The sequence below is a fragment of the Podarcis tiliguerta genome (genome assembly GCF_965153285.1).
Source record: "Podarcis tiliguerta genome assembly, chromosome: 12".
Classification (NCBI taxonomy): domain Eukaryota; kingdom Metazoa; phylum Chordata; class Lepidosauria; order Squamata; family Lacertidae; genus Podarcis; species Podarcis tiliguerta.
Window position 1 is genome coordinate 4,599,096 of NC_139545.1, and position 27,841 is coordinate 4,626,936.

Genomic DNA, 27,841 nt, shown 5'->3' on the forward strand with positions numbered 1-27,841 from the left:
TTTTTTTAAAAATGAAAGTTTATTCATAGTCCATGGCTCAAATAGCAAATAAAAAGAATCTGGTAAGGCATCAGCCTATGACAATAGTTTCTCTGTGTCCGTTGGCTTCATAACACCTTGGTTCCCATTACACAAACATCAATGTTAGTGGTTAAACTCCCTGGTTAGACAGACTGAAAACAAATACACAATAAGATGAGGACCAATCTGCTTGGCCAGGCACATCAAGAACTAATTCTGCACATGGTAGCGTCTACAGGAGAATGTACATACAAAAAGTTTTGATAAACAAGTGTTCTCTAAACAGCCACATTCCTAATGTCTACTTGTTAGCATGTTAAATATGTGTTGTCTAGTTTGCTCAGACACATCTTGAACTGTCATTTCATAAATTCACACATGTATATAAAAAAGTGTTTTTTTGTAACTGATCTAACCTTTACACCTACACCCAAGAAACTTAAAAGCCTCAGATAGTGCTTTATCTTCCAATTCCACATACTAAATGTACTAATTATATTTCAAAAAGCAGAACAGTAAAGGGCAATACATTTTAGTGTATCAATGAGGGATTATGGAAGCACATGGCCAATATTTCCATACTGCAAAGTATAGTGGGGTGTTTGACTGATATCAGAAAAAGTAGCTATAACGCTTTCCCATTAGGTAATGCATAGCTAACATTTCCAAAGCCTTAGACAGGAGCAACACAGAAAAATGGAAAATTTATATTTTCCAGACAGCCCTAAGAGCAAGATCAATTTGTGCTCTAAGAACACATCTACCAGCAACTATTTGTCCCACACTGTGCCCCAACCCTAGGAAGATACCTTACCCAATTTAAGTAGTTACCAAAGGGCAGTGTCAATATCTGTGCATTAAGAAATACGCGACCACTTCTGACTGAAATGAGCTCCACCCTCTTTTTATATCCAATCTCAGATGTATATGACGGCCCTTCCACTGTAAGCAAAAGCAATCTTCATTGAATCACAGGTTAATAGTATGCTCTGGATTATTAAAGACCCAGAGTATGGCACACTTTTCTGATCAGAGATACTGCTAGCACACAGCTAGTTAGCAAAATTGCTCACAAAAACTGCACTCCACACTGAAGGATATACTTTCACAGTGATGCACACACCTCAGTGCATCACAAGGAAGATACACCCTTAACTACGTTAACTTTTTTTAAGTTTTTTTTTTAAATTAAGGCATATTCAAATATACTCATGAGTTTATACCATTTGTCTAAGCTAATTCCATGTATAAATGACTTCCAATAGAAGCAGAGAACAGAGCTCGTTTCTCTTCTCTAATTTGCATATTCTTATAACTGCAAAAAAAAAGCATATATACACTACCTTTGCTTAGTTTTGACCACTGCTGTAGTTTCCAAGGCAGTAGAAGACAAAGTGAAGTTTGGGTGATAGAAAACTGTATGCTTTAGGAGAAATGATAGAAAGTAATGCTTTGTTTACAGTTCAAGACGGACTGCCCATGAAAAAAACCCCTCTACATTCAGAAGAACCATGGTGAGAGGCAGCAAGTTATGAAATGGGTTGAATTCTGCTTCTCTTGAAGCCACATTAAACTTTTTCAGTGAAAGACTTTCAGTGCTGTCCCAATTCATGCTTTAAGTGGTACATTACAATTTCCAAACTGTTAAGAGTAATTTCAGTCATAGGAGCCTCCAAATGGCATGCTATAAGTTATGGATTTTATTAGTATGATCAAGGGATGATGAGAGTTTGGAACTTTGATTATAAAATGCAACATCTTTCTCTGATTCTCTTGGCTAGGCTTTTCCTTTTCTTTTTTCCATTCTTTTCTTTGCTGTCTTCCATCTTTCTTGCTCTGATTTCTCGCATTAAATCAAAAAATACCTAGAAAGAAAAATACAAGTGTTAGTACGTGTGTGCAAACATGTGCCACATTAATCAAAGCCTGCATTTTTAGGCTATTAAGTAAACCAAGAGGTTCTGCTTCATTCCTTTTCAGCTATGAGTGGTAATGTATTGTAGGGTTAAAACTGTTTTCATATTTTTCTTTAACAGAATTCTATAGAAAGTAGAAAGAAAACCAAAATATATCTATTCTGACCTGCTGTTAATAATGTAAGTAGTCATGCTAAGCATAGCTTGCTAAAATCATAAAGCAGATATGAAGTCGCATGCCAGAAACTGGTAAATCCATGTTGCATGTGACCCAACTATAGAAGTAAGGATGATCTTGCTTCAATGCAAACTAGCCTGCCACCGACCCTTAATGCATGAAAATATTCCTGAGTGCTACAGAACCAGTTGCTCAAATTAGAAGCCAAGAAAACTTCTAGGAAACAGCTGTCCATCATATTCTAGTGAGTCAATAACAATTCAGTACCACATTGCTCAGAGTAAACAAACCAACTTACATTTTGTGACCCAATTCCTAACATCTGAGTTTTTAAAAAGGACTTTCCTGTTATGCAGTCATGTTTGTATATAGGTCAGAAAGGAGAGGTTTGCATATTAAACCACTAAGCCCCTTAACCTTTTGCCAAGCAGATTTTCTGCAAGGCAAGAGCTAGTACTTAGAACTAGTGAAGAATAAGTTTTAAAAACTATAGGGTTCTTATTGTTGTCATTTTTAAAAAACAAAAGATTTAAGAAGTTTTCACCTTTGTACCAGATCATTAAAACATGAGTTGATTAAATTACACCACTGCCTTCCATCTCATTTGAAAGAGATTAAGACACTGACGCTAGCATTTTCTGCCTAGGGTATATAATCAAATTCTTTAAAAGAAGAGTATGAAAGAACTTAAACACACATACACACACGGTAGCTCATATACTGTTAAACCCCCGTTTACCTATAAGCATTATAGCTCATATCTCCTTCAACAATGTAAGTCAGAACCCACCCTTCACCCTTTATAGGGGCAACACAGTCGCCAGCAACTACTTTCCTTAGACTGGAATTAATCCCACTCAGAACAAATGGAAGCAGGTTCAGGCCATAGTCTGTTAGAGAATGAGCATCAACACTCCATCTCACCCCCACCCCACTTTGTCTCACACCCACTGGTGGAGGAAGAGGGGGTTGGGGGGAGCGCACCGCCCCCTGCAGCGCAATCCCGGTGGGGTGTCATTGCGGCTGTCCCCCTGCCCACGCAGGCGGCACGCCACACCCCCGGGATGTGCGCCAGCCACGCCCCCGCCTGAGGCTCCATCACTGCTCACACCAGATTGCGATAAGGCTTCTGGTTTGTTATGTTGCAATTTCCCATGATGTCTGAACTGGAAATACTTACCTGCAAACTGGACTTAAAACGATGGATTGCAACCCTGATTTACAGGCAGCAACCGAGGCATCATAGGAAATGGTAATTTGAAAAACCAGGAAATGTTCTCTACAGCTGAGCATACAAGAGGGAATGTTCAAGCCCATTGCTTGAACTCCTGTAGCCTTATTTGAGTTCACCGATTGGGTCTGCGTTGCTCCGGGACAGGAGGAAGGAAGTCAAATGACACCGAGGTTGGTTCAAAGAAAGAGTTTATTCTGCTCTCCGGATAGCAGAAGGCACTTGCGTGATCAAGTCCAAAGAAATGAGAAGGTTCATGCAGTATATATATCCTCCAGACACCCTCTCCCCCTTCCCCAGCCACGTCAGCTTGCAAAAGCAGGTTGACATCACAGATGTTCCTGCTCCGGCACTCTTAACCATAAAAGGGATTTCCTTCCTGCACTCCTGGCCATAAAAGGATCTTCCTCTTCCTACTCTTATCTTGGAGGAAGTGGTCATCATCTCCGGGAACACGCTTCTGGTGTTGTTCCCGGATTTCGGTCTGTGCGTCTTTTGTGGTCAGCACACAACATAAGGCACTGACGTGTCTGCTCTGTTCCTCTAGACCAGCCAGTGTCATCCCTGACATCACAAACTGATAAAGGAGAGCTATGTTCTTGTTATGCATTTGCTCAATGGCTCAAAGTTTATGCATTTTAGCTAAGGAAAAATAGGGATTTTGGTGCAGTTTAAAACTGCCTGCACAGTCAGTTTTGGGTTTTGGGAAACCCATTCCTTCACTCCAACAAACTCCAGCGAAACTCATTAGTGAGCCATTTGAATGTCTTCTGTTCAGCTACCTGTTAGAGCATTCATCTTCAAGAAGAATGAGCAATACACAAAAGAGTCAGGGTAACATTAATAATTAGTCTTGACAAGCAACGAGTGGAATCAGAGGTTTACGAAGATGTATTTGGGAAATGGTAAACTTTTACCTTGTCGACATTAGCTCGTGTTTTAGCAGACGTTTCAACATAGTTAACATTCCACTGATCAGCTCTGTTTTTTGCTTCTTCTACAGAAACCTGTCTTTTGTCTTCCAAATCCGATTTGTTACCAACTAGCAAAAATGGAACATTCTCATCTTCTTTTACCCTTAAAATCTGCTCCCTGAAGAGAAGAGAAAAAGCACATTTTAAGACCCATGCAGTTTAATCTTCTTTGATTTCTCAGATATGATACTTTAATACAACCTTGGTGCAATAAACATGTTTTTGCTGTTACCCATCATGTGCTATCACCAACTTGGTGCTAGGTATTCACAATATGCAACTTGCAAAGACCCTACACAGGAGAGCAGTCAGAAAAGGAGTAGCAAGTAAGAAACTATAAACTGTTAACTGATAGCACACATAAAGAGGACTAACAGATGAGCCTGTTATAAATTTTATAAGAGGATAACTTTGAAGATGAGATGCTAATGCAAGGGAGGCCAAACACAAGAATTAGCAGTTTAACATCAGTAAAAAAACTGACCAAGTAGCGCTATAGAGGATTATCAAGATTAATGAAGATATTTACTTTCAGAATTATTAAGCAGAAACAATACATAAATTAGGTATTTTATAGAAAAAGGGAAATATTTTAAAGTGATAGTGAAGCAGACTTTACATTTTACCACTGACATTAACCTTTGGATTAATTTAACCTTGATATCAAGCAATAAAACTATCAACAAGATAACCCCCCAAATACCTAACTGACAGTCATGTCACAACTGCCTGCTTAACAGACTAGCTTCTATCCCAACACACCTGTGGCAGTTCCTACAACATGACTTTTCATGCTAGATAAAGGCTATCCAGAATCCTTGCCACTTTGCACTCCAACCTTTTTAAGAATGAAAATGCCAATCTATGATACAAAGAACTGATCATTTTCCTTCTGAAAAGCAGCTCAACAAATTATTGCCCACAACTGTAAGTCTTTAGAATACAGTGGTGCCTCGCAAGACTAAATTAATCCGTTCCGCGAGTTTTTTCGTTGAGCGAGTTTTTTCGTCTTGCGAAGCACCACTGCAGTTAAACACTAACGACGGGGAGGGGTGGGGAGAAGCAGGGCAGCTGCCGCAGCCGGTACCTCGGACTCACCCGCGCCCTGTGGCCACCGCGCGACACGGCTGCTGGAGGGCGGCGGGGCTCAGGAGCACGACTCCGGCTGCAACGCTGGCTGCTGGCGGCAACGGCTCTCTCAGAGGAGCGCGCAAGGGCGGTGGGCAGCGGCGCGAGGCAGCCGGAAGGTAGGCCATCAGCCGGACGGTTGGAGGAGTCGGCAGCCGGAAGGTGGGAGGTGGGAGGGAGCCGGAGGAGCGGGGAAGCGAGCGTGCGTGCGTGCAGTGACCGTCGCCATGACAGGAGAGGCAGGGCTGTTTCGTCTAGCGAAGCAAGCCCTTAGGAAAATCCGTCTTGCGAAGCACCTCAGAAAACGAAAAACCCTTTCGTCTAGCGAGTTTTTTGTCTTCCGAGGCATTCGTCTTGCGGGGTACCACTGTATTTGCAAAAAACCTGGTTTATAGCACTTTCAGAGAAATTGACTAAGGAAGTCAAAGCATTAGCTGGAAAAAGGGACAGGGACGATTTCATAGTGACATGATATCCTTTTATTGGACATTCAACAGAACATCATTTACAGTGGCATCCACTACTTACAGTGAGTGGGGAAAGTATTCGATCCCCTGCTAAAATTGCCCGTTTGCCCTCTGACGAAGAAATGACCGGTCCATAATTTTAATGGTAGTGAGAAACAGAATAACAACAGGAAAACCCCCAGAAACCCAGAAGTCAGAGATTGATGTGCATTATAATGAGTAAAATAAGTATTTGATCCCCTATCAACCAGCCAGATGTCAGGCTACCTGGTATCTTCACTGTATGTAACGAGCGGAGATTAGAAGCACCTGCTGTAAGGGAGAGGTCTTACCTGTAATCCCAGCTCGTTACAGTACCTGTACAAAAGACACCTGTTGACAGAAGCAGTCAATCCAGCAGATTCCAAAGTAGCCACCATGACCAAGACCAAAGAGCTGTCCAAGAATGTCAGGGACAAGATTGTACACCTGTACAAGGCTGGGCTGGGCTACAAGACTATTGCCAAGCAGCTTGGTGAGAAGGTGACAAGAGCTGGTGCAATAATTCGCAAACACAAAAGAACTGCCAATCTCCCTCGGTCTGGGGCTCCATGCAAGATCTCATCTCGTGGAGTTGCAATGATCAGGAGAATGGTGATGAAGCAGCCCAGAACTACATGGGGGGAACTTGTCAGTGATCTCAGGGCAGCTGGGACCATAGTCACTATGAAAACAGTGGGTAACACACTACACCGTGAAGGACTGAGATCTTGCAGAGCCCACAAGGTCCCCTTGCTCAAGACAGCACATGTACAGGCTTGTCTGCAGTTTGCCAATGCACATCTGAATAACCGAGAGGAGAACTGGGTGAAAGTGTTATGGTCAGATGAGACCAAAATCGAGCTCTTTGCCATCAACTCAACTCACCGTGTTTGGAGGAGGAGGAATGCTGCCTACGACCCCAAGAACATCATCCCCACCGTCAAACATGGAGGGGGGCATATTATGCTTTGGGGGTGTTTTTCTGCTAAGGGGACAGGACACCTTCGCCGCATCGAAGGGACGATCGACGGGATCATGTATTGTCAAATCTTGGGTGAGCTCCTCCTTCCCTCAGCCAGGGCATTGAAAATGGATCAAGGATGAGTATTTCAGCATGACAATGACCCAAAACACACAAAGGCCAAGGCAACAAAGGAGTGGCTCAGGGAGAAGCACATTAAGGTCCTGGAGTGGCCTAGCCAGTCTCCAGACCTTAATTCCATCGAAAATCTGTGGAGGGAGCTGAAGGTTCGAGTAGTTACACATCAGTCTTGAAATCTTACTGACTTGGAGAGGATCTGCAAAGAGGAGTGGGACAAAATACCTCCTGAGATGTGTGCAAACCTGGTGGCCACCTACAAGAAACGTCTGACCTCTGTAATTGCCAACAAGGGTTTTGCCACCAAGTACTAAGTCATCTTTTGCAAAGGGATCAAATACTTATTTCACTCATTATAATGCACATCAATCTCTGACTTTTGTCTTCTGGGATTCTGGGAGTTTTCCTGTTGTTATTCTGACTCTCACAGCTACAAATAAACCTACCATTAAAATTATGGACTGGTCATTTCTTTGTCAGGGGGCAAACGGGCAAATTTAGCAGGGGTTCAAATACTTTCCCCCCCTCACTTGTACAACTCTGGAGCAATGTTTTCCCATAAAAATTATGTATCTTGGAGAGGAAGGGACAGGGACATTTGTTAGGGGAGCGTATATTTTCTAGGTTCGTTTTCTTGAAAATTAATTTTTAAAGAAAGAATCCTTGCCACTCAAGAGGACTTTTGGCAAACCTACAGTGGAATCTGTGATCTCGAATTAACAGAAATTAAATGCTGAAGTTTGATTAGGAGACAATAATAAAGACCCAGCCTCATGCACTTAAGAATGAAGAGGCAATCTATACCAATTGTGTCCATCATATGCTGTCTAGCAAACACTTCCTCAATGTTCAGTGGCAAAGAAACATTTATTCACTGTGATTCAGTTTACAGTGGCCCAGTATGCACACCACAAAATAGTTTAAAATAAGCTACGATTTAATGTATGGGGTACCTTGCTCCTTCCCAAGTCCTGATTGCGATGCAGAAGGGAAGAAACAAGTCAAGCATCTGGCTTGTTGCGATGCAGAAACCTGGGCTTGTGATTTTTCTCCAAATAACCCTTGACTTATCAGTTGTCAGTTATCAGTTGTGGCATGTTTGGAATGAAACAAACCATGAGCAAACCGTGAGCACTCGTTTGTGCAAAGCCTGAAGCCAGACTCCAGCTTGCTTCCTCCCATGTGACCAATTCAGTAAAGAGAACAGTCACCATATTTGGCACTGAATATTCACTGAGTGTTTAGCACACAAAACCTTTTAATGCCAAGTAGGCACACAATGAGTTAATCAACAATTGGAAAGGCCGGTAGTCATTTTAAGCTTCCTTCTACATTTTAAAAATTATACAGCATAGAAAGGTAAACTAGGCATTCTAAATTAACACATATTTATTTGTTTATTCAGGCATTTTAAGTGTTTAAGCATGTGATTGTTGCAGCCTCTACTGTTTTCACATGCCTTAATTTTTCATTTATTGTGGCTCAGCTTGTTTTACTTCATGTAATTTATTTTGTGGTACCCCACTCTTTGTACCAGCATCAATAAAAGACAAACTATAAATCTTTTAAATACGTTAAACAACCACAAGATGATTCAAGTGTGTTCTACCCCTGATTCAATCCTGTTCTATGGCATAGTAGAAGTAATATAGCAGTCACTACATATTTGTATCTTTCATGGCTTCAGAACTTTAAAAAGATTCCCAGCCATGTCAACAGCTAATGCTGGATACAGCAGGAACCAAGAATTTCCAACATAGTAAATAACCCAATAGTGTTTTGTTTCATTAAAAATAGGTTACATATGGCATTTATTCAGATACCAGGTGTGCCATGCCTTCTTTTTCAGGAAAGCTTCATTTTTCAAAATAAATAATGAAGCTCTTACACCATGATGCAATATTTGTATTATAAACATCAATCTTGGGAGTGCAGCTCCTGATTCCCGTTGCAAGGCAGATACTTTATGTTGGTGATTTAATTGTTTCTGAACAAACAAAGTACATTTGTGTAAGAGTTATTGAGTAATTGGCTAGAATGACTGAGCCAACTGTAACCTCCAACTCCTTTGTTTCTCATGTTTGACCTTGAAAATGCATCTGTGTTATAAGAACTGCATTACTCAGCAGACAGCAGCCACCCAACAAAAATGCAATATTAAGCTGCTAAGGCTATGTAAGGACTATGTCCGCTGATTCTGGGGGCTTTATGTGAACTAGCACAATGTTGATTGTGGAAATATGTATGGAATGTAGCCATAAAGAAGCAACTTTTACCTTGCAGCAAGTTGTTTTTCCTTTGGACTGTTGCCTCTGCTGTCTGCCTTATCTGTATCCTTAATTAAGGGCCTCTTTCCCTATATTCCTATTTAGCTGCATCCCATCCCTGTGGCCATGATAATAGTGGTTTCTTATCCCCATCAAGAGCCTTGTTTCTTAGATGTTTATCCCTTAAAACTCTCCAATGTTATTGATGGAGAGGCCTGGAGTATAGGCTGATGTTAACTATCTAACCATGCACATATATTCTGCAGCGATATTATAGGCCAGAAAAGCATGGAACAAAGCTACAATTTAGCACCGTAAAAATAAGATGCTGAATTCACTAAAACAAACCAGTTTCTCTCATACACATCCAATTACCTGAAGTCGGCTGTAGCAGCAAAAGATTCAAGCTCTGTAATAGAGAATACACAGAGGAAACCCTCTCCACTTCGGAAGTAGTTGTCTCGAATTGCAGCATAATCCTCCTGCCCTGCTGTATCCAATATATCTATCTGGACTTCTTCCCCATCTAGAACTACTTTTTTTCTGTAGCTGTCTGCTTTGGTAGGCTCATAGTCTTCCACAAACTGGCAAGAAATGAAACAGAGTCAGTCTTATTTTGGTAACTTCCACCAGGGATTCCAAGAAACATTCCTTGACCAAATACTGGTAACATTTATACAGCACTTTAAAATGTTCAGTGTTTCACATGCATCATCTAGTGGTAATTCTCAGAACCGCCCTGGGGGTGGGGGAGAGACCAGAGGTTGTGAGAGTGTCTTGTCCAAGGCCACCTGGTGAATTCATGGCAGAGGCAAGCTATAATCAGGGAACTTTCTAACTCTTAAGACAAACACAGCCATTATGCTACACCAGCAATATCCAGTAATATTTAGGCAGATAACATGAAGTTCTATCAGAGGTTCTATCAATTTGCTATAAAGTTAACATGAGGAGTGTTGGAATGAGAAAAATGAATGGAACTTCAAACGAAAGACTAGTTTAATTCTGACAAATATTTGTTAATTGGGCAATCCTAAACAGTCATCAATTAAACTGTGGAGAATTAAATGTAAGCAGCAGCATGAACCTATAGAATGGCAAAATAGTTATTTTGGAAGCTTTGTTGAAATTAAATAATCCACAATACTATGAATTCATAACAGAGGATGGTTAAGAATTAATGTAGAAAAATCAGTATCTACAATCAATATTGCTTTCTTTGTGTTCATACTCTATGTAATCAAGCTAAACAATACTGTTACCTTGGCTGTATTAATTTGTAATACAAATAACTAAAAATATAAAAGTCATATTGTAAGTATAGGTACAAATACTGTATAAATATAGCATTTTAAATAAAAGTTGAAAATTAAACTGCTGTAAGTGAAAGCATACTGAAAAACTATTGCTGATCAAAAGCCTCTTGGACAAATATAGCAGCAGCTAGGGCAAAATTCTACAACCTTTTATTAATCTAACTCTGCCTCTCTGACTTGCAAGAAGTGCTCAGTCCTACAATCAGCTGATTTTTCAGCAGTCCAATTCAAAGCACTGCAGAAAACAGTGGGCAAAAAAGAGTCGCCTGAGATTGTGTCAAACCTGGCCTGCAAGGGGTGGGGGAGATAACAATTAGAGTTAGAAAGGTTCCACACCCCTGCCATAAACCATACAAAAATCTTTCCAGCTGAAAGAACTAGTCTGCTCAGGTTTGCTGAAGCAGTTAACAAAAGAACTAAAATGTAGTGATTAGACTCCCTGTTCATATACAGCCTGAGAACACACTTCTTTAAAAAATGATTGTCACACTCTTACCTCATCATACATGAACTGCAGTGTTAATGCAGATTTTCCTACACCTCCACTGCCTACCATGATGACTTTGTGCAGAGCCAAAGAATTTTGACTTTTGGGCTTATTTGCTGCCATTTTTGGATTTCAGATATTTCACACAAAGAAGGAACCTGGGTGAAGAAAGGTTTTTTGAGTTAATAAGGATTTTTAAACATTCATAAGGAGGTTCAGTAACTAAAATGTACAATAGCTACAAAATAAGTAGAAGCATGCTCTCATGGCTTAGCCCAACTTCAAAAACAATTACAGTAATACAAACACAACCTGCTCAGCATAACCGAATCAAGCAAAGAGAATTATTCTCTGAATAAGGATGGCTTTCAGCTTTTAGATATAAAAAAATTTAACATGCTTGGGATTAAACCTGCAACCTTTTGTATGAAAAACATGTGATCTACCACTGAGTCGCAACTCTTCCAGTTGTTTCTGCTTTGTGGACATATTCACATATAAAACTAGTTCAAAGTCCTCTAACACACCTATTTTTTTAAAGGGGGGTGGGTGAAGTCTGAATTTAGCCTTCATGGTTTGAAGTATCTGGGGGAAAATCTAAGTAAGGCAAATGTAAGTGTAAGCCTCAGACATTTGCCACAGACCGGCCCAAAGTCATTCAGTGAGCTCCATGGCCAAGAGGGGATTTGAACCCTGATCTTCCAGGTCATAGAATCATAGAGTTGGAAGAGACCACAAGGGCCATCGAGTCCAACCCCCTGCCAAGCAGGAAACACCATCAGAGCACTCCTGACATATGGTTGTCAAGCCTCTGCTTAAAGACCTCCAAAGAAGGAGACTCCACCACACTCCTTGGCAGCAAATTCCACTGTCAAACAGCTCTTGCTGTCAGGAAGTTCTTCCTAATGTTTAGGTGGAATCTTAGTCCAACACTTCAATTGCTACACCACACTTGTCTGTTCTCTTTCTGTGTACACACACATACACACACCACATATGTATGGTACCTTAATGTTTTCCCCTCTAGAGCAAATAGTAGCTGGGAATGGGGAAGACAGTTACAAACATTCCCCTTTGCCATGCTAGTTTATTCTGGGGGTCTAGCAGATGCTTTTCCTTTCCTTTCCTATTTTTAAAAAGGAAGTGCTGAGAGATCTGATGACACTTCTAATACAGTGGTGTTAATTCCAATAAGGGAGTAGCTAGCCTATTCATGAATACAGTGGTGCATCGGGTTACGAACTTAATTCGTTCCAGAGGTCTGTTCTTAACCTGAAACCGTTCTTAACCTGAGGCGCGCTTTCGCTAATGGGGCCTCCCGCTGCCACTGGCGCATAATTTCAGTTCTCATCCTGGGGCAAAGTTTTCAACCCAAGGCACTACTTCCGGGTTAGCAGAGTTTGTAACCCGAAGTGTTTGGAACCCGAGGTACCACTGTATATACATTTAGATACAAGGACTATTCAGAAAGTTCGACTTACATACACTTAACTGTTATGCAGACTGATGCTTCTCAGCAAACTTGCATAGGAAGTCCTACTGTGTTCAAGAGAGCTTATTCCCAGGGAAACAAGCACAGGATCACAGCTTAATGTATGCACGGATAAATGGCATTTGTAGGAAAAACTTCATTTTTCCTTTAAAATGCTGTATGTACTAAACCACTCCAGGCATAGAAGAATTTAACATTCAACATCTCTGTTAGCCCACAGCTTAATACAAGAGAAAAGTTGGATATCATAGATGATACTTTTTTATATACACTTGGCTGCTTACATTTGCTTTCCAGCTCATTATATAGAATGCAAAGCTCATAGGATATGCATTTACATATAAGGTTGTCAAATTAGTGACGACAGGGTTTTGTGACAGTTTGCTTGGAAACAGTAAAAGCGTATACAGTGGTACCTTGGGTTACATACGCTTCAGGTTACAGACTCCGCTAACCCTGAAATAGTACCTCGGGTTAAGAACTTTGCTTCAGGATGAGAACAGAAATTGGGCTCTGGCAGCGCAGCGGCAGCAGGAGGCCCCATTAGCTAAAGTGGTGCTTCAGGTTAAGAACAGACCTCCGGAACGAATTAAGTACTTAACCTGAGGTACCACTGTACCAGTTATATTTTCAGAACTGAGGCAGCCAAGGACTGGACTCTTCAAGATCTGATGCAACTAAAAGCTGCCCACGGCTACAAGGAAGGAGGACTACAATACAAAAGTGCTGTTGGGATCTGCGGAACTTGTATTTTACAGGTGCCATATATTTAATACTAGGCAGGTACCCTTGATATATTGCTTGAGATGCTTGCTAAAAGTTTTTTTTTTTTTTAAGCAAGCCTACCCAGACATATAATTTAGGGTTCTGCTTTTTTAAATGCATATTTGTAAGTATTCATCCTTGTTAATCATGGCTGCAGTAGAAACAGGGTCCACAGTTCTAAACCTCCCTTCATATTGTGAAGAACTAGACAAAATAAAACACCCTCTGCAAAGAGATCACTGTTATGAGTCGTGTAACATGACCAGTTTGGAGTTGGAAAGAGAATGCCATCACCAGAAGTATCTGCCATAGTGCTTGACTGCACTTTTGCATGCCCCGGCTGGTCTACTGCATCTACTAACTTCTTAACAGTAGCATCTATATACAGTAAAGGTAAATCTAAAGGCCATAAGAAGTAATCAGAAAGAACAGGGGTCAGCAAACTTTTTCAGTAGGGGGCTGGTCCACTGTCCCTCAGACTTTGTGGGCGGCCAGACTATTATTTTTTGGGGGGGCGGGGGGAATGAACAAATTCCTATGCCCCACAAATAACCCAGAGATGCATTTTAAATAATAATAAAAAAACATTCTACTCATGTAAAAACATGCTGATTCCCGGACCATCCATGGGCCTGATTTAGAAGGCGAATGGGCCGTATCCAGCCCCCGGGCCTTAGTTTGCCTACCCATGAGAAAGACCATAAACAGAAGCCACAATGCAGGAGTGTGAGATAAAATGCAAGTAATATGCCTACAGCCAAAGTCTGTAAGAGTGCTGTTTTCAGTAACAGTCTGCTTAAATGTATGTGAATCTCAACAGCTTAGTGCTGTTACAGCAGACCATGTATCGGTGTGATGCAGTGGCTGAACATGGAAACCTAAATCCGGGACATTTCACACAACGTGGAAGCATGTACAGTCATACCTTAGAAGTCGAACAGTCTAGTTCTCGAACGTTTTGGCTCCGGAACACCGCAAACCCGGAAGTGACAGTTCCAGTTTATGAACTATTTTTGGAAGCTGAATGTCCGACAGGGCTTCCACGGCGTCAGATTGGCTGCAGGAGCTTCCTGCAGCCAATCAGAAGCCGCACTTTGCTTTTCGAATGTTTTGGAAGTTGAAAGTACTTCTGGAACGGATTCCATTTGACTTCCAAGGTACCCAGCAGGGAGATGTAGTCCATCCCAACTAATTGGACAAAAACCACCTCCAAGGAGAGGCCTATTGGGGCCTTCTAGACGCATTACCTCAGTCTCTTTACCGCTATGCATCATTACCACAAGACAGTGGGACAATTTATCATATACCTACTAATGGCATCATCCCCACCACACCTGCTAACATCCCCAAAGCAAGCCATCAAAATAGCAAATCCCATCATTTTTGGCAGGGATGAAGCAATCTACTCTGATAATGTTCTCACCATTCAGGAATACAGTATGACTGTTCTTCCATCACTTGAGCGGTCTGAGCATGTTAGTGATTTAATAAACTAAGTTATCAAAACACTTAATGGGGGGAAGAGTCCAGCAACATCTGGAGGGCCAAAGGCCCACTGCTTCTGGTTTAAGAGTTACCATGGGTATTTATATCCTACCCTTCAATGTATTACAATGGCAGTTTCACATTTCATTCCGCAGCCTAGATACATTGGTATTTACTGAAATCAACAAGTGATGCATGAATGGGACGTATTTATTCACAACTGCTCAGTGACTCATCCCAAGACACTGCAACTCCCTGGTGCCTGTCTATTGGACATCTTGCCTTCACACTGTGTTCACTGCAACAGTCATTAGAATACCCAGATGGAAATATTATTGCAGGGGAAGGAAATTTGACAAATGTTGGTAACAGAAAATGGTTACCTGAGAGAATACAAAGTTTTTGCCTGACACCCCCCCCCCCATTAGAATAGGCACCAGGTGAGCCTCTTAATGGAGAGCATCCTATAGCCAAGGAGCAAACAAGAAGACATTCTGTCTCATAGTCACCCGCATTACTTCAGATTGAGAGGGGGTTATTTACCAGTTTGATTACGAACCAGAGAGTTCTCCCTAATAGCTTCATAGGAAGAAAGGAGGTAGTGACACCAATCTGTACAAAAGCACAAAGTGTTTTGGATAAAACTTAATATGTAAAGCACAAGATTATGCACATCCTCACAAGAAATCCAAGTTTAGAATACACAAATGTAAGTGTTAAGAAGATTAGAACAACTTCCCCATGTTGTTGCTAGCAGGTACAGACTAACAACTTTTAATAGAAATATTTTTAGCTTAGAGATAAATTTAATGAAAAGATTTGTTACATACAAATCCAAGGCCCAGTACAGGTATACTATATACTGAAAATGAAATTGAGAAAAACATTTTAAAAGTTGATAAAAGGCATTAAAATACTGTTTTTTGTGCATTTAAAAGGACTGTAAAACGACTATTTTCTTTGTTTGACTATGTTACTTCCATTTCAAACAAAGAAATGTAATACTCCTGGCAAGTTTGTCTAAGATTCATTATAGCCAGTGCAGTAAGTTGACAATGTAACTGAAGCTTGTCTTTTTCCCCCGGTAGCAAAGGTATTTTATGGCAAAATAATTTGATCAATTATCAACACAGTAAGTGTTAGGCAGAAACTCTCAATGTCTTATTCCACCTTGCATTTTCCTGATTAATTAAATGCAGACCAAAGACAGAAAGAGACTCTCTTTGTGGTTTCCATTTTAAGAATGTATGCATTTATAATGGAAGTTGGAGATGTGGTACAAGACTCATGAACATAGTCTTGTTGATAGAGCCTTGACTACTTCAAATCACAGCTTAACTATGAAGTCAGAGTGTGGCCTTGGGCCAAAGCATTCTCAGCTTTTCCTCTCCCTACAATTGCCTTCTATACAAGTAGTTTTGAGGGCAAGTGGGCCATTTAACAATTCATAATCTAAAGACTTAAGACTGCAGGTGGGCTGCCTCTGTATATCTGCCCTGCCTTTAACAAGACTTGTTCAATGCCGCCTGTTCTCATCAGCTCTGGAACACTTCACATAGCTGAACTACAGCAACCAGTAAAACAAAAGTCCAGCACATGCTTCAGGTTCCCCAAAACAAGATCCCAGGGAAGCAAAAATACATTTTTAACATCTTTCCTAATATTTCTCCAACAAAGACGTAAAGTTTACACCTCTTTTCCCACTGAAGACACTTATAAGACAGAAGTTTGCATATGCCATGATTGCCTATCCCTCCCAGAGTTGTCATTGATGCCTTTCACATTAGGGGGATGCAGGCAAACCCCCTTTGCGTCAAAAGCATGTGTGAAGGGGCAACAAGTCAATTGCACCACTCCCAAAGAATTCAGCAACCATGAGGAGAGGCCCGGCCTATGCACACACTGACATAGCTGTGCAGTGCAGGAGTGGGCCTGTCCAATCTGCTTAAATCCTTACCACCCAGAGATCTACTAGTAGATCCAAATTTACTTTCCACCCATCACTAATGTAGAGCTCCTCCACACAAAAGGAACTCCTGGTTGGTCTTAAGAGTCCCCTCTCCCGGGCATTCAGCTCTCTTGAAACTCATTGGTAGGGCCCTTCCTTTCTCACTGTTACCAAATGCAGGGCTCAACAAGTTTCGGCTTGCCTTACTTGCAAATTTGTCAGCACCAAGACATACATGCACACTTCCCACAAGGCCCAGGGTGTTGCCCACAATCACATACTACATCTCATATCAACCACAAGGTCAAAGAAACTGCTCCTCTTTCTAGGTCTAAGTTTGGAGCAGAGAACAGAAAAACACACACACTCTTTGGAGAGAGGGAAAAGGCTTGTTCTGTGTCTGTGTCCAAAGGGTGCTCTGAGCACCTATCAAGGATGGAGGGACATCCAGGCACCTTCATTGTCCATCTCCAGCTTTGAGCATATGCAGGGATGTACACTCACCTTTTTTTAAAAACCCTAGTTAACCTGAACTCTCTTATTGAGAACTCTGATCCCAGGGGACAAAAATGGCGAAAGGATGAGGACACTGGAATAAGATGATGTCGCATATACTGGAGACAAGTGGCTCCCAATCAACAATTCTGATTCAATGAGGTCTTGGGGTGCCCAAGCTTTTGGGTTTTTTTTTTAAGTTCAAGTTGTAAGATTTGTTCTAAAGTGGTAATGGAGAGCAGAAAAGATATTAAGGATTTCATCATGGGCTGAAAAAGAATTTCTGCTGGGTGGCTAAAGTTCTAATTTAAAAGCATGTTATTCTCATGGCTGTCAATACCTGGCAGTGCTGAAAGTGAGACTTGGTATACCATTCTACAAACTTGTGCAGTGCAAACCTGTAAGACTTCAATATAAAACAATACTGTTAAATTTTAGAAACTGGGTAATGGAGAGCTAGGTTGCTTTCAGACACCCTGTTTATTAAGCATTCAACCTGATTTGTTTGCAAAAAGTTTGCAGGGAGGTTGGGCAAAGCTGGCTATTTACTGAGCATTAATTCCAATTAGTTTGCAAGGCGTTTATTCAACATTGAATCAAATGTTGTTATCCCACAATTTGTGGGGTTTTGGGGGGGGAGCAAAGGGGGCAAGTTTGTTTCAGAAGAGCATCAAATCAACTAACTGTGTGACCTGAATTTTCTGGTACATGACTGACTTCAATCCAAAAATAGAAACACAGTCCGAATATGCCCATAGCTACACATTTAAGTAGGGGCATTCAGTGTTAGAAATTAGCAAGGCGCATTTTGCTACTGGCATGGGTCCAATTGTGACCATGTGGAGATCTCTGGATGCCAAGTTGATGACTGACATCTCCACCTGGCTGCCCCCTCAAACTTTCTTAAGCAGGTTAAGCAGAAGAACTTATTTATTCTATTTATCTCCCACCCTTCCTCAAAGGATTCCATGGTTCACCTCCTCCCCCAGTTAATCCCTACAACAATCCTGTGAGGTAGGTTAAGAGGCTGTGACTGACTCCAGGGGTCACCCAGTGAGCTTCATGACTGAGGGGGAATTTGAACATTGATCTCTCAGGTCCTAGTCTGACACTCTAAACCATTGCAACACACTGGCTTCCTAGAGTACTTCTGCTATGGGACAGCTATATAAAATAAATGGGTAAATAAATATGGGGAAAGCAAAATGTCAGTTGGAGAAGGATCTGAAATATTTCCCTTGAAGCCTGACTTTGTTTTCTTTTATGTTTTAATGAGTTGTAAACTCATAAAAAGGGTACCTAGACATTCTGTTGTGGCAACCGTAACCTAGGTTTAAGGTGCCATTTGGTGATTAGCTTATATATCTGAGTTTCTACAACTGGGCATACTCTACTGTTGAAAGTTCTTGAACGTTTTGAAAGCAAGTACCAGTGGTCTGGTGCTGGTTGTGGTTGCTGTTTTCACTGCCCAAGCATCTGCTGCTAGAAGTGTTTTACTAATCCAACAGACTCTACAAGGCATATGTAATTTAGAATTTGCAAACACACTTAGCTACAGACAAAATTCACTAGCTTGAAATGGAGTTATGCAAATAACTCAAAGCATATGAAAATTTAGATATAGAAGGAATCAATATTTTTTTCCTTTGACCCAGTTAAGGAAGGGGGAATGTAGACACTTAGAAAGCTTAGTATTCAAACTAAATGATATCTCAGCATCTCAAGTATAACAAAAAAAAAAAATAGTAATGGATGAATGCAAACAATGGAGTCACACTGAAATTACATCAGTAATTAAGCACTCTCCTAAGCTCTGTACTCAGAATGTCTTACATACAGCTAATTTATGCTCAGCAAGTCTTGTATCCCAAGGTCCTTTCAGCAATGGGAAAGAGCAGTAAAGCTGCATTCAAGGCAATTCAACTAAATTAAGGTATGTAGGATATTCACCCATATAACTTCTTATGATAAATTCGCATACTTAGCAGTACAAATTCCAGAATCTACAGAGTAGGTTTCCTGCGCTTAGGATGGCTCACTTTGTATAAATGAACAGATTTCCACATTACATGTCTAAGGTCAGCAAGTACAGTAAGTATATGAAATCCTTAAGTATCCCTGTAAACTTTGAAAACGCTTGCATTTGAAAATGCCTTTCTCATGATGACTTTGGCTTGAGTGCAGCAGCCTAACGAAGCCTAATGACACACCCAGCACTCTTCAAGAAGCTCCGCTTCCCTACAGACTCAGGAGTGGAACATTTATTCACAGAGGAGGGAGGCCATCTAAGCTCCTGCTTCTAATCCTGTCCTCAATACCCAAGTATTTCAGCAAGCAGTACAGCAGTAGCCTGGATCTTGTCAACAACAATGCAGCATAGAAGGGGGGTAATGGGTGGAAGGGGAGCAACTCCCCCCCCCATGCTCTGGACAAATTATGCCTTCGTCTCAAGAAGGGACCCGGAAGCTGACTTTATATTGAAGGAATTTAGCCTCAGAACATTAAGCAGTCAAGTGGCTTAGATGGCTTTGTAAAAGAGATTACGCTAAATCGTGGGGGATGGAGGGATCCAGCAACAGTTCTTTAACCACCGCAGGTTAACGGAAGTTGTGTATTCAGAGCTAGTGCACCAAGCACTACCTGGTACACATGACAGACAGCAAGCAAGGTGTGTGTGTGTTACGTGTACACTTTCACACGCAGGTCGACCGCGGGATTCCTGGAAGCACCTGGCTGGCAACTGCGGGAAGCAGGAGCCTGACCTCGGCGGGGCCCCCAAGCCCGATCCAGCCGAGTCCGCTCTCTTTGTTCCTAGGAGAGCCCCCGGCCCCAAACGGGAGACGGGCCTCCCAAGCCCAGGAAGACCCTCCGCCCCAACCAGTTCAGCACTGCGGAGAGACAATGGCCGAAAGGCGAGGCGCTTCCCGGGACCCCCCAAAAGACAGCAGCCCCTTTGCTGAAGGCGAGCCCAACACACAACAACAACCCCGCAGAGACAGGGAGCCCCCGCGGAGGCGCAAGGGCGGGAGCAGGCGGGAACCGGGCGGAGAAAACCCCTTCGGCCTTCCGAGGCGAAGAGAAGGACAGCCGCCTGCACGCCCTCGACCACTAGGCCGCCCCACCACCATTATTATTCCCCCCGGGCGCAGGGCGGCCACCCCGCCTGCAGCCTCGCCCGCCGCCGCCGGGCTGGGGCCAACTCGAGGCGCGACCGGGAAGGGAGGGAGGGCAGGCCGGGCCCGTCTCACCTGCTGAGGAAGGGCCAGGAGCGGCGCGCGGGCGGGGAAGAGGAGGGGGACGCAGCTCGACGCGGCCTGCGCCTGCCTGCCTGCAGCTCCCGGGCCGGCGGCGGGCGGTGAGGCGGCGGGCGGCACCTCCGTCTCTGGCTGGCTGGCTGGCGGGCGCGCCCTGGTCGAAGCCAGCTCCTCCCGCTCCTCCTCCCGACGCAGCCGAGGAAGGGGGCGAGGCGGGGCCTAAAACAACCCAACGCCGCCGCCGCCGCCTCCTCGAGCGCCTTCCGGGCCGCTTTCGGGGGCGGGAGACGCGGCCGCGCTTCTCTGTGGCGGGGCGGGTGCCGGCTTCTCCTCAGGCCCTTCCTGAGGGAGGGAGAGAGGTAAGGGGGCCCCGCGCGCCAAGCCGCCTTCCCGCCTCAGGCCAAGGCTCCGCCCGCAGCCGCCGCTCTTCGCCGCCGGGGGAGGAGGAGGAGGGGGATCGTCCGGGTTTTAATGAACGAGGCGTCGGGGTGGAGCGAGAGGAGGAGGAGGCGGCCTCGAGTCCCGCAGCCCCCGCCCCCGGGGAGGCCTTCCGACGGGGCCGGAGGAAAGACGGCTGCCCCGCTCGCCTCGGGAACCGCGATCCTCCGGGCGGCGGCACCACGACGGCAGCCGGTTGAGCCAGTGACCGGAAAGGCAGGTATCCCTTTCCGACCGCCAGTCCGCCATTAAACGACTCCCCCGCCTCCGGAAGGAGTGGGGAGGGGGTGGGAAAACTAGCCTAAAGGCCGCCGTCCAGCGGCAGCGCACCTGCCTTGAGTGCAGAAGGCCCCCGCTTCGCTCCCCCCGTGGCAGGAGAGACCCTCCCCGCCTGAGGCCATGGAGAGCAGCAGCTGCTGCTGCCGGTCAGTGTAGAGCAGCCTTTCTCAACCTTGGGCAGCAGCAGGCGGGGAGTGTCTCTCCTGCCACGGGGGCGGGGGAGAGGGAGCTTGGGTTCCCAGGTGTTCTTGAACTACATCTCCCATCATCCCTGGGGCACTGGCCGTGCTGGCTAGGGATGATGGGAGTTGTAGTCCGGCCACACCTGGGGACTCAAGGTTGAGAAAGGCTGGGCTGAGCAAGACCAGGGGCCTGGCTCCAGTATAAGTATAATAAGTATAATATTGACCTGCTAGTGCATCCAGCACTGGCTTTGGTTTCTATGCAGTGTAGCATCTCCCTCTCTCTCTGTCTCTGCCACTCTGTGGTCTCCAAGCTTTGGGCATGAGAAATGCTAGCTGCAAACAATTCTGTTCAATGCCCGGTGCCAATAAGTGTGGGGTAGGGTCTGTTGATGGGTGAGAGGCCAGACGTGTCTCAGGGGTCCGTGTTGGGGGACTGACTCTGAGGGAAAGCAAGCAAGAGGGCTTCATGTTGGGGCTGCAGCTGGCTCCCTTCTTCCGGTGCCAGCAATACAGGGAGGGCAAGGAGAGCCATGGTGGGGAAGGCCACAGACCACGAGAAAGTGGCCCAGAGAAAGAGCATCCCCAGCCACCATTGAGTCAAAGACTGCTGGGGTATCCAGGCTTAAAAGAGAAGGCATTAACTGAAGCAGGGGTCTCTGGAATGGAAAGAGAGAGACTAATCTTGTGGCTAAGGTAGTGTCTATAGACATGAAAGTGCATGTGTCAATTATCTACACTATTGTCAAGTGGTCTTCTATAGGCAGTGTTTTTATTCTTCCTTTTCTTGACTCTGATGCTGATACTACCGGTATTTGTAGGAGCAACAGTCTGACGTCTTACACTTTCCATCCTGTGTTAGCAGTATACTGCATTTTAAATGATATACCAGTGAAGGCCTGCCACATATACTGGTGAAAGGGATGTTGTTGACATGTCTGCAGTAGTGCAGTTGCACCATGGAAGATAACACATCTCAGAGGTGGATAAAGGAGAGGCCAAGTTAGCTATAATTCTAAACAAGGCTCAAAAGGGACAATCTCCACCTACCACCCGCAGATCACAATTTTCCCATCGTGCACATGATGCATGTATTTATTTTTATTATTTAACATAGAAGACAGTACCTACATGAAGGTTCACAGTCTAACACAGGGGTCAGCAAACATTTTCAGCAGGGGGCCAGTCCACTGTCCCTCAGACCTTGTGGGGGACCGGACTATATTTTTTTTGGAGGGGGGAAATGAACAAATTCCTATGCCCCACAAATAACCCAGAGAGGCATTTTAAATAAAAGGACACATTCTACTCATGTAAAAACACGCTGATTACCGGACCGTCCGTGGGCTCGATTTAGAAGGCGATTGGGATGGATCCGGCCCCCGGGCCTTAGTTTGCCTACCCCTGGTCTAACAAATACTGTACAAAAGGAAAAAGGATTGGGGAAGTAAGAGGAAAGCTAGCATTTCAGAAGCTGCTCCTTTGCTGCCTGATGGATACGACATTGCTAAGATTTTCTTCTTGAGAGGAAACAAGTGTAGGCATCCAGTGATTCTTGGCCACCTAGCTGCTGGCAGAGCCCATAGATTGCCTCTTTTCAGCTCTACAATCCCCGGTAATGGCAGTTGGAGCAGTGGGTTCTTTTATGTATAGAGGGTACGGAAGCAAGTTCCCTGCATCTGCTCTGGCACCTTGCTGTGATCTTCCTAGGAGGCAGAAGAGGTGGCTGCCTAAGGCTGTGATGAGTAAGAGAGTGTGCTTTCCTTTGGTTCTTCGAAAAGCTCACGCTAGTTTGAGTCATATGTACAGGTGTCAACAACACTACAACCATGAAACAAACAGCCACTCTTCACATGGCAGACCAAGCAAATAAAAACTCTCCAAGTAGGAACAGGAAACAACAATCAAGAGCCCAACAACTAAAGTACAGGACGATGAAAATGTCTAGCTTTTAGGATCATGACACTTACAAGTCAAGGACAGGATTGAGACTAGCTCCTTCCACAGGTACAAAGTCATTTCTCACACAGCAAACTGTTGCACTATGGAACCAGACACATTGCACTGGTAAAGATGAAGGTACAGTTCTGTCTGCTACAGGCTTCTCTTCCCCAAAAACAGATTTGGAGTCTTAGTATTACTGGAACAGTGTTGCATTTTATATGCACACACACTTGAACACTAATCTTATAAAATAAAGAGTGAATCATAATGCTAGGAATTGACTGCAGTTTAGCAACACCATTCAGTGGAAATGCCTCTCCACCCTCAGAAAATGACAGGTGCATAATTTATACATTTTGTGTTCCAACGAGAGTTGTTATGCTGCCCTCAAGAGCTGTCACTCTATATTGATGAGGGAAATGGAAAAAGTGAAGGCAACTCCTGGAAAACAATGGTTTCTCTGTGAACTATTCCTCCATTCACTTGAACCACCAGAATAACCAGAGTTGAAATTAGTTTTAAATTATGTACACCTTGTATAGACATTGTGGGTTATATGAAGGAGAGTTTTTTTCTAGAGGCAAGGTTTCTGGAGCTTCACATTTTAGGCTGCATAGCTTGCAAATAAGGAAGGGCTTCAAATCCTGCAAAGTTGTGGGGGTGTTGTAAGTCTTGGTTTTTTACAAGCCTGTTGTGTTGTACGGACACTCCTTACTGTTGTGTTGTACGGAGTAGAAGGTTCTTGTGCTCCTTGCTGGAAGAAGAATGGTGCTGCTTAGGAGCACCCCATTCTGACATTAATTCCACCAAGGCAGATGGCAGAAGCAAAATATGAATTAGGATTGTGTCAGATAACTCTCCAGTTTTTTTCACTACAGCACATGCTTTATGGCAACTCTAGCTCCTGGTGGGGAGGGGAACGCAACTCTATCCACAACCATAGCAGTAGTGCTGCTTTCTTTCAAAAGTGTGGTGGGGTAAGACATAAAGGAGGGCCATAGCTCAGTGGTAAAATCAGTTTGGCGTGCGGAAGCTCCTCAGTTGAATCCCCAGCATATCCAGGACTGATAGTTGGTGGGTGGGTGGGGGCTTGTCTGTTGCCCCGGAGAGCTGCTGCAATAATTGACAGTACTGAGCTAGATGGACCAATGGGTTTGACTTGGAGAAAAGGTAGTTTCCTAACATCTTAACAGTCCTTTTGAAAGACTAGAAAGACTGAGTTCAATAGGTTTCCCTAAGAAAGGAGTTTTATAATTGTATAGTCACCATGAATAATGCCGTGTACAAAGTTTAAGCTACAAAAGTTTCCCCAAATAACTTGGAAAGAGAACTTAATAAAATTTTTATTATACCTAGAAACAAGAAGTTGGACGTGTCTTTAATTGTTGAATAGAAGTTATCTGTAGTTCCCCTAATGGCGCACAGTGTGTACAAATCCCGGTTCTTCTACTGCTTTTAGATGATCAGCTCCCCCCAAACCAAATGTATGCCTAAAATACTCTGGTGAATTGAAAGGTATTCTTGAGCATATTCTTAATTTGCATAGGAATATCCTTGCCTTGTCTCAGATAGTAACTAACCTTGACCCAGGCTTGTCCTCTGTGATTGTCACATTAGCTTGCTTGCTTACCTGGAAGACCGACTAAAGACTGGCCCAACATGTTTAGTCAGTCTTCCAAGTAAGCAAGCTTTCAGTAAACACGCATAAGACTGGACTGCAGTTCAAGGACAGTAAGTGCTATAAAGCTATAGATTTTTTAGCTGCTGATAATCATTGTGTTCTGTCCTTTAAATATCCCAGCACAGTGTTTTGAGAATAAAAACATCAAAATGATGTAATAGTAACAAAAAATCGATATCAATCCAGATGCTCCTAACTTGTTGCTAGGAAACACTAATCTTTTGGGTAGGCTCTTCTTAAATTGCCAGGAAATTGCTCCTGAAATTCCTGCTGGTGGTGGGGAAACGTCTTAATAAACTGGAGCAACTGGAGCATACTGAAGAAAATACTATTTTTCCACTCTGCTACACTTAGCTAAACAGAAAAGAGTCCCTTTCACCTGTAACAGTAAATTGGACAGTTGCTCCAAGAGGAAGTCAGGTTAACTACTGGCAAAAAAAACCAAACCCCTATTGGGAACAACAGAATGAATCATGCAGTGGATAATTAACATTCACACTGACTTTTGCTACACCTGCAAATTAACTTCCATACTGACTTTCTCTATATCTCCACTGTACACTTATTTTATATAAGCTGCCCAGAGTGGCTGGGAAAACCCAGCCAGATGGGAGGGGTATAAATAATAAAATTATAATTATAGAGAGAGTGAGAGAATATTGAAGAACCTTTATTTGTTCTGCACTAGTCTCTCAATCCTTTTTTAAAAAAGTTTTGTTATATGTACTACGGGAAACTACCCATTTACTCAGGGGTTATGTGAAATTGCATAGATTTGGAAAAGCCAGCAAACACCCTCTAAACCTCTGGAAACCCTTGGAAAACCGTTTAAAAAACAAGAACACCTTTTGGTACATTAAATGCTGACAGATTTACTCTGCTATAAATTTCCCAGACGCAGCCCACTGCAACAGTGCAATGAAGCGTTCTTCTTAGCTGTTACACCTGGATATATTGGGGGGGGGGCATGGAATCCATGAACTTTTGGACATCTTGTTTCCTATTCATTTCTTCTCTTCCCATATGTCAGCTGAGAATAAGACTTCCATGCATCTGATAAGATTGGCCCTATTCTGCAAACGCATCTGTCATAATAAATTCTGTTAGTCTTTAATGTATTACAAAGCTTCTCTTGGGGTATGAAGACACAGCAGTTGGAAGTATCTGCTACCTCAAAAGTGACAAACTTGGGCTGCTGGTGGCCATTTCTTGAGAAGACACTTTCTTCCCTCCCTCATCATGCCAATAGTGCAGCTCACAAACAAGCGGCCTCGTAAGTCATGGTTTTGATCAACACAAAGTCTGTTGTGACCCTGCAAGGAGTGTGAAGGTTTTAAGTTCCATTGCCTTTTTCTCTGTTCCTTGAAGAGAGGAGTTAATAAAAGTATACAGTCGTACCTCGGAAGTCGAACAGAATCCGTTCCAGAAGTCTGTTCGACTTCTGAATCGTTTGACTTCCAAAGTGTGGCTTCTGGTTGGCTGCAGGAAGTTCCTGATCATGGACCCTGTTGTTGTTGTTGTTTAGTCGTTCAGTCGTGTCCGACTCTTCGTGACCCCATGGACCAGAGCACGCCAGGCACTTCTGTCTTCCACTGTCACCCGCAGTTTGGTCAGATTCATGTTTGTAGCTTTGAGAACACTGTCTAACCATCTCGTCCTCTGTCGTCCCCTTCTCCTTGTGCCCTCCATCTTTCCCAACATCAGGGTCTTTTCCAGGGAGTCTTCTCTTCTCATGAGGTGGCCAAAGTATTGGAGCCTCAGCTTCACGATCTGTCCTTCCAGTGAGCACTCAGGGCTGATTTCCTTAAGAATGGATGCGTTTGATCTTCTTGCAGTCCATGGGACTCTCAAGAGTCTCCTCCAGCACCAGAATTCAAAAGCGTCAATTCTTCGGCGATCAGCCTTCTTTATGGTCCAGCTCTCACTTCCATACGTCACTACTGGGAAAACCATAGCTTTTACTATACGGACCCTATTCACCAGCAAAAGCTGGGTGTGGGGATTCTCAACATACACACATTATCAGATGTATTTTATATGCAAACATTTGTTTCAATAGGTGTCATTTCCCTGCAGGTTTCAGTCTGATTGCTCAAGCTCACCACCCTGCTAGACTTCAGCTGCTTCTGCCCATAGCCCTCCTCACAGTTATTAGCACAGACAAGATGTCCTGGGTGCAAGCTGCAGTCAGCCAGCACAGCGAAGATGTGTTTGATGAAGATGCAAATGAAATGGACATAGCTCAGAAGGAATGGAAGAGCACCATGGAGAAACGAGTCAAAGTAATTATATGGTTTGGGTTGGGGATTGACCACATCATTGACATAAAAATTAGCTATTGAGATCCCAAGATGGATTAGCCTTCAGAATAGCACTAGCAAGTCCACACATACCCCTCCCCAGACACACCTCAGTCAGCTCAGAGGCAAATAAGGTGTGGGGAGCATGTGTTGGTTGCAGGGAGAAGATAACCCATGTTTGGGGGAAAGGGAGAGCCTTGGCTCACTGGCCTTCACTGCAGAGTTGCTGATCAGAGGATTACGGGTCAGCTATAGTGTTCTGTTTGGGAGAAACATAGTTCTGGAATTAAGCAGAGAAAGTCATTTTCAGATGAAACTAATGGCAATTCACAAGGATAGCTTAACTGTTAATAATGCACTGTCTTGTGTCATGCTATATAATCAAAGATTCAATTTTCCTCTTTCTTAATCATTTAGAAGGCATCACTTTTTTTATTTGTTCAGTCCATGCAACTGAAAGGGCTGAAAAAGAT

General features: G+C 43.4%; 2 protein-coding genes across 3 annotated transcripts in view; one reads left to right on the forward strand and one right to left on the reverse strand.

Annotated features, from left to right (window-relative positions):
• On the reverse strand, nt 1-21,448 carry RALA (RAS like proto-oncogene A). Of its 2 annotated transcripts, none has more exons than XM_083407152.1 (5): nt 21,313-21,448; nt 11,115-11,263; nt 9,678-9,886; nt 4,264-4,438; nt 1-1,886 (listed from the first exon to the last, which is right to left on the reverse strand). In XM_083407152.1, exons 2-5 carry the CDS (start codon nt 11,226-11,228, stop codon nt 1,764-1,766), a joined length of 621 nt encoding a protein of 206 aa, XP_083263278.1. In that variant the 5' UTR covers nt 11,229-11,263; nt 21,313-21,448; the 3' UTR covers nt 1-1,763. The 2 variants fall into 2 exon arrangements, with proteins under 2 accessions (XP_083263278.1, XP_083263277.1); XM_083407151.1 differs by lacking the exon at nt 21,313-21,448 and adding an exon at nt 20,539-20,667.
• Nucleotides 21,014-27,841, forward strand: part of YAE1 (YAE1 maturation factor of ABCE1) — a 9,092-nt gene continuing 2,264 nt past the window's right edge. Inside the window, exons 1-2 of the mRNA XM_083407127.1 lie at nt 21,014-21,202; nt 27,145-27,350. Coding sequence (XP_083263253.1) covers nt 21,016-21,202; nt 27,145-27,350 — 393 coding nt within the window. The 5' untranslated portion in view covers nt 21,014-21,015. The remainder of the gene's footprint in view (nt 21,203-27,144; nt 27,351-27,841) is intronic.

Excerpts from the sequence above, each read along its gene's own strand:
- RALA (XM_083407152.1), bottom strand. The coding sequence starts at position 11,228 with ATGGCAGCAAATAAGCCCAAAAGTCAAAATTCTTTGGCTCTGCACAAA. Across the intron at positions 9,887-11,114 it reads TGCAGTTCATGTATGATGAG|TTTGTGGAAGACTATGAGCC; the intron begins GTAAGAGTGTGA and ends ATTTCTTGCCAG. Across the intron at positions 4,439-9,677 it reads GCTGCTACAGCCGACTTCAG|GGAGCAGATTTTAAGGGTAA; the intron begins GTAATTGGATGT and ends TCTTCTCTTCAG.